At 46.7% G+C, this 7,017-nt stretch overlaps 1 protein-coding gene across 2 annotated transcripts in view; it reads left to right on the top strand.

Moving 5' to 3' along the window:
* Window positions 1-7,017, top strand: part of plekhh2 (pleckstrin homology domain containing, family H (with MyTH4 domain) member 2) — a gene marked incomplete at its 3' end in the record, with an annotated part of 20,319 nt that overhangs the window by 9,045 nt on the left and 4,257 nt on the right. For both annotated transcript variants that reach the window (XM_014021151.1, XM_014021150.1), the window contains 12 exon segments: window positions 225-300; window positions 362-456; window positions 577-745; window positions 864-1,000; window positions 1,138-1,251; window positions 3,536-3,622; window positions 3,996-4,235; window positions 4,312-4,494; window positions 5,499-5,607; window positions 5,697-5,809; window positions 5,889-6,068; window positions 6,313-6,410. In XM_014021151.1, the coding sequence (XP_013876605.1) occupies window positions 225-300; window positions 362-456; window positions 577-745; window positions 864-1,000; window positions 1,138-1,251; window positions 3,536-3,622; window positions 3,996-4,235; window positions 4,312-4,494; window positions 5,499-5,607; window positions 5,697-5,809; window positions 5,889-6,068; window positions 6,313-6,410 (1,601 nt within the window).

Here is a 7,017-nt window from a genome sequence, read left to right as displayed (position 1 = left end):
GGTCTGGAAGCTGGAGGGGGCGGGGCTTTAAGCATCTTAAAGGAACAGGAAGAAAACGAGCTGCTTTGAGACACACCTCAGAAAAGGGGTGACAGAGGAGCTGGTGAAGTTAGAATAAGGAGGAATCCAGACCAAAGCTTTGTGGTTCCTCTTTATAAAGACCCCAGTGAAGGATTTTAAAGCAGGACATGTCCACTTTAAAAGGTTACTCTCTTGTTTTACAGGAAAGTCGTATTTATGCTGTTGCTAAAACAGGAATCAGACTGTCGAACACAACCTGTTCAGATCCTGAGGACAAAGGTAAAAAGCTGTTTTCTTCGTAGTTTTCTGATTCCCCAGCTGACCACCTGTCTTCTGTCAGACCGGTCCCTGCAGTCCTCCTGTCCGGCATTTGTGATGTACACGTCTCTCATCTACAGAAACATGACCTCACCGCTTTACACAACCCTGAAGGGGGTGAGTTAGTGCTGCAGATTCCTTCACATCAGCTAAAAAAACAGCCACTTCACAGCATGGCCACCTCTGCTGTTTGTCCACAAACAGCTAAAATGATGCCTTGCTGCTTGTCTCTGACAGAAAGCCTCTCTGCAGAGCAGTGCTTCACTCTCAGGTGAGTCGTGCAGCTCTGATGAGTCCACCAGCTCAGGTGAGGATGACAGCTCCATCTGCTGCTCCCAGGCCTCATCAGGATCCAGGGCAGACGGCAGTCCAGGCAGTCTGGGCAGTCCACGGTCTCTGAAACGAGGTACACATCAACCTGAAGCCTTTAACCTAAACTTTAAACAGGTTAGAAGGTCTGACGGTTCGAAAGGTCCATACTCTTCATGTTTATTATAAAGTCAACCTGTGTGTTGGTCCTGCAGCTGTGTCTGTGGCTTCAGTCACTTCTGAGAGTGATTATGCTATCCCTCCTGATGCCTACTCCACGGACACAGAGTGCTCTGAACCAGAGCACAAACTGCCAAAGACCTGCAGCTCAAGCAGTGACAATGGAGGAAGTGTGAGTCAAAGTTCACTTTAATCATTAGATCCTGAGGTTGAATGGYTCTTAATGCTGAGCTCAAATCATGTTGTGCAGTTTCTGAGCTCCATCAGCTAACAGTCTCTGTCCTCTGTGGGCATCAAACTGTGTTTCAGGACTTGATGGAGAAGTCCGGCTATCTGCTGAAAATGATCAAAACCTGGAAGAAAACCTGGAAAAGACGCTGGTTTGTCCTCAAAGATGGAGATCTGCTCTACTTTAAGTCCCCTGTAAGTTAGTTAAGTGCTTTTTATTGTGTTTTAATTGTTGTTTTTATATCTGTGATCGGTTTTATTGTTTTTAATTATTTTTGCTTTCTGTGAAGCACTTTGTGATGTTTGTGTCTGTGAAAGGTGCTATAGAAATAAAGTTTACTGACTGACTTTTAAGACCATTTCTTTGTTGTAGAACTTTAAAGTGGATGTTTTTTAAATAGCATTTCTATAGTTATATATCTACAGTTTACCAAAGAAAACACAGGATGTTTTTAAGAATAAACTCACAAAAACAGAACTCCATTCAGTGAAAGGAAGTGCAGCTGACCAATAACTAGTGAATAAATTCATCCATCCATCCATCCATCCATCCATCCATCCATCATCTTCCACTTTATCCAAAGTCAGGTCTCGGGGGCAGCAGCTTGAACAGGGAAGTCCAGACCTCTCTTTATCCAGCCACCTCTTCCAGTTCTTCTGGGAGGACTTCAAGGTGTCCCCAGGCCAGCCGAGAGACATAGTCCCTCCAGCGTGTCCTGGGTCTTCCTCGGGGTCTCCTCCCAGTTGGACATGCCTGAAGCACCTCCCTAGAGAGGAGTCCAGGAGGCATCCTTACTAGATGCCCAAACCACCTCAACTGGCTCCTGTGGACGTGGAGGAGCAGCGGCTCTACTCTGAGTCCCTCCTGGATGACTGAGCTTCTTACTCTGCAGAGGAAACTCATTTTGACCACTTGTATCCTCAATCTTGTTCTTTCGGTCACTACCCAAAGTTTGTGACCTTAGGTGAGGATAGGAGCGAAGACTGATCGGTAAACAGAGAGCTTTGCCTTACAGCTCAGCTCCCTCTGAACCACAACAGACCAGTACAGAGTCCACAAAACTGCAGAAGCTGCAGCGATCCATCTCTCAGTCTCACACTTCATTCTTCCCTCACTCGTGAACAAGACCCCAAGGTACTTGAACTCCACTTGCAGAACTTCACTCCCAACCCGGAGAGATCAATCCACCCTTTTCCAACTGAGGACCATGGACTCAGATTTGGAGGTGCTGATCCTCATCCCAGCCGCTTCACACTCAGCTGTGAACCACTCCAGTGAGAGCTGAAGATCCTGGTGTGATGATGCCAACAGAACCACATCATCTGCAAACAGCAGAGATGAAATCCTAAGGATACTGAACCGGACTCCCTCCGCCCCCAGCTGCACCGAGAAATTCTGTTCCTGTAAGATATGAACTCACTCGCCACCTAGCCCCTCCCCCAGGCCTGGCTCCAGGGTGTGAATAAATTCAATATGTCACAAGTAAAGCAAAGTAAAAACCATCAAGTCAAACAGTGTGGATGGTGCTAACAGTGTGGATGGTGCTAACAGTGTGGATGATGCTAACAGTGTGGTTGGTGCTAACAGTGTGGATGGTGCTAACAGTGTGGTTGGTGCTAACAGTATGGATGGTGTTAACAGTATGGTAAATGGTAAATGGTACTGAACTTATAGAGCGCNGCCACAGCCGCCCTAGTATGGATGGTGCTAACAGTGTGGTTGGTGCTAACAGTGTGGATGGTGCTAACAGTATGGATGGATGCTAACAGTATGGATGGTGCTAACAGTGTGGATGATGCTAACAGTGTGGATGGTGCTAACAGTGTGGATGGTGCTAACAGTGTGGATGATGCTAATAGTATGGATGGTGCTAACAGTTTGGATGGTGCTAACAGTATGGATGGTGCTAACAGTGTGGTTGGTGCTAACAGTGTGGATGGTGCTAACAGTGTGGATGATGCTAACAATATGGATGGTGCTAACAGTATGGATGGTGCTAACAGTGTGGATGATGCTAACAGTGTGGATGATGCTAATAGTATGGATGGTGCTAAAAGTGTGGATGGTGCTAACAGTGTGGATGATGCTAACAGTATGGATGGTGCTAACAGTGTGGATGGTGCTAACAGTATGGATGGTGCTAACAGTGTGGTTGGTGCTAACAGTGTGGTTGGTGCTAACAGTATGGATGGTGCTAACAGTATGGATGGTGCTAACAGTATGGATGGTGCTAACAGTGTGGTTGGTGCTAACAGTGTGGATGGTGCTAACAGTGTGGATGATGCTAACAGTGTGGATGATGCTAACAGTGTGGATGGTGCTAACAGTGTGGATGGTGCTAACAGTATGGATGGTGCTAACAGTGTGGATGATGCTAACAGTGTGGATGATGCTAACAGTATGGATGGTGCTAACAGTGTGGATGCTATTAACCGTGCTTTCAGCTGCAGGGACTGAAGCTGTTCTGTTGTTCCTCAGAGTGATGTGATCCGAAAACCTCAAGGCCAGATCGAAGTCAACGCTTCAAGCAGCATCACCCGTGGAGATGGAAAACAAGTTCTGCAGGTATTTACCACTTTACCCAAACTCATTCAAACATATGTATGTATAAAAGACATGATCCAGGTCTGAGGGGTCCTGAAGCTCTGGAGAGGACACTGACCTGTGTTTGTTCCTGGATTTAACAAAACATCACTCTGTTATGTTCCATATCAAAGGATACAGCCCAGAAAATTACAACAGTTTAAAGAAAGTTTCATGAAAATAATCCTTGGAGTTCTCATTGGGTTTTCTGATGAGACAGAGGTGAGACCCCCACCCCTGTCCTCTGGGTCAGCAGCACTAAATGTTTGGGTTTCTACATCTCAGAGAACCAGTCCTGGACTCTGACCACACAGCTGCTCCAACATTTCTTGTGTTTGTTTCTCCTTGTGTTCAGATTTCAACAGGTAAACATGTTTGTTACCTGAAGGCGGACTCTCCTAACCTGCTGGACGAGTGGCTGCAGGTCCTGCAGAGAGTCCTGAGACTGAAGGCTGCCAGTCCTCTCTTCACTCAGCCAGATGTTCGGCCCAGCATGAAGGGACCGCTCATCAAGATGAAGCATGGCTACTCTAAACGGGTCTGGTGCGCTCTGATCGGTAAAACCTTGTTCTTCTTCCGCAGCCAACAGGACAAGGTGTGCTCCAACATCCTGAAACCAGTCTTTGACCCAAACCACCTGGTTCTGACCAACAGTTTCCCTCTGCTTTCAGTTCCCCCTGGGGCAGGTTAAACTGTGGGAGGTCCAGGTACAGGAGGTGGACAGGTCTACAGAACCAACCGATGAAGACCTGAAAACATTAGAGCCAAACCTGGAAGGTGCTTCGTTTATCATCCGCATCCAGGCTCAGGAGCAAAGTCCAACCTTCTTACTGCTGGAGTCACTCCATGAAAAGGTGAGCTCCCAGGTGGGCCTTCAACTGCAATCACCTCTTTCTTTTTTATTCATCTGAAAACCAACCAAAGTACAGTTTTATTATAAGAAGGCAAAATATAGTATTTTCTGGACTATAAGTCATTTTGCAGAATGAGTCACAACAGTAAAAAATGTGTCATGAAGAGGAAAAAACCATGGATAAGTTGTGCCTGACGTCAGGACAGACGCTGCTGCCTGGGATGGCACATAGCTTTAAACAGACAGATGACACAGGTGAGAGGAACTTTACATGAATTATTTTCAAAGACAACAACAAGTTAGCAACAACAAGCTAACATTAGCTTACTGTCCTCGGCCTCCTGGCCTCTCATTAGCATCATATTGCTGGATGGTCTGATACAGTCTTCAGTTCTTTCCCTTCAAGTTTGGTGTGGTTCATTATTGTTGTGTCACAAAGAAAACACAATAAGAAGTACACATTTGACATGAGTATCCCTGCCTGCTGGTGTCCACAGCGAGGCAGTTGTCTGTTCAAACACAAGCAGCTGGGCCCAGTCAAAGCCACCAACGAGCTAGTTACCTGTAGGTCCACCAGCCTCACTCCACATCACCTGAGAAGCTTCATTTTCTTCAGTGCAGGAAGGAAACCTGTGCTTTCAGCCAGTCCTCCATAATTCACTACTGAAACACAACAAACAACAACAGATACTGCAGTAGTTGAACACAAGCCTGCAGACTGAAATGTTTCCTCCTTGGTTCACGTCAGTCAGAATCAGTCCAAACATGCATCATAAAGAAAATAAAAACATATACAAGTTACTTCAGAGTACAAGTGGCAGGACCAGCCAAACTCTGAAAAACGTGTGACTAATTATACAAAAACTACGGTAAGTTTTTTCTCTGATGGTTGAAGTGTTTTTTCTTTGATGTTTTTCTTAGTTTTCTGTTTAAACTTGGGTTTTAGTTTGGTTGTTCAGGACTTGCGTTGGTTGTGTTGAACCTGACTGGTCTGAACGTCTGCAGGACTCGTGGCTCTACCATCTGTCTGTGGCGGCGGGAAACATGGCGGGAAAAGTCGGCACAGAGTTTGAGAAACTGGTGGGAAAACTCTTCCAGCTGGGTGGAGATCCAGGTGAAGTTATTTAAATTGCTCTCAGTGGGAGGGGCTCTGATGCAGACTGATGTAGAGGAAACGTCTCTTGATGTCTCTGTCTCTGTCAGGTTGTCAGATCTGGAGACATCCTGTCCTGTCCTTCAGTAAGGACACTCTGTCCTCTCCTCTCACCACTCTGCCCTCTCAGGCGCTGCAGACCGAAGCCGTCAAACTCTTCAAGGTGTGCAGTTTTTCTGCCAACAGAACTTTCTTTAAAGTGTTAAAAGAAGTGGTCACAGATCTGCTCCTCCTCCTCTCAGACCTGCCAGCTCTTCATCCACGTGGCCATCGACGCTCCGGCCATCGATTACCACGTGTCTCTGGCCCAGAGCGCCCTGCAGGTGTGCCTGGCCCACCCGGAGCTCCAGAACGAATTATTCTGTCAGCTCATCAAGCAGACCCGCCTGAGACCGGCGCTGGGACACCCAGGACCTCTGCAGGTGGGTTGTGTCCTCAGCAGCAGGAYGACCAGAACACTCCTCCTCACAGAGGAACTTCTGACAGGAATTATTGAAGCAGAAGTAAAACCTGTCGTGGTTCAGACGTGGAGAACTCAGAAGGTTTTCTCTCACACTGACTCCAGCTTCAGACAGTTGGTCAGATAGTTTCTGTCTGTTTGCAGCTTCTTTATGTGTCTCTGAGCACAGAATGATGCTCTCTGCTGCTCTCTGCTGCTCTCTGCAGGGATGGCAGCTCCTGGCCTTGTGTGTTGGCTTGTTTCTGCCTCAGCATCCTTTCATCTGGCTGCTTCAGCTTCACCTGAAACAACACGCAGACTGCAGGTGACAACACAAACACAAAGAATACAGTCACTGCACTCTACTGCACTCTACAGTCACTCTACAGTCACTCTACTGCACTCTACTGCACTCTACAGTCACTATACAGTCTCTACAGTCACTCTACAGTCACTCTACAGCACTATACAGTCTCTACAGTCACTCTACTGTCACTCTACAGTCTCTACAGTCACTCTACTGTCACTCTACAGTCTCTACAGTCACTCTACTGTCACTCTACAGTCACTCTACAGTCACTCTACTGTCACTCTACAGTCACTCTACTGCACTCTACAGTCACTATACAGACACTCTACAGTCACTCTACAGTCACTCTACAGTCACTATACAGTCTCTACAGTCACTCTACTGTCACTCTACAGTCACTCTACAGTCACTCTACTGTCACTCTACAGTCACTCTACAGTCACTCTACAGTCACTCTACAGTCACTCTACAGACACTCTACAGTCACTCTACTGTCACTCTACTGTCACTCTACAGTCACTCTACTGTCACTCTACAGTCACTCTACAGTCACTACAGTCACTCTACAGTCACTCTACAGTCACTCTACAGTCACTCTACAGTCTCTACAGTCACTCTACTG

Source organism: Austrofundulus limnaeus, unplaced genomic scaffold (genome assembly GCF_001266775.1).
Source record: "Austrofundulus limnaeus strain Quisiro unplaced genomic scaffold, Austrofundulus_limnaeus-1.0 Scaffold280, whole genome shotgun sequence".
Classification (NCBI taxonomy): Eukaryota; Metazoa; Chordata; class Actinopteri; order Cyprinodontiformes; family Rivulidae; genus Austrofundulus; species Austrofundulus limnaeus.
The sequence above is the reverse complement of the archived record's forward strand: the minus strand, read 5'-3'. Positions and strand labels throughout refer to the sequence as shown.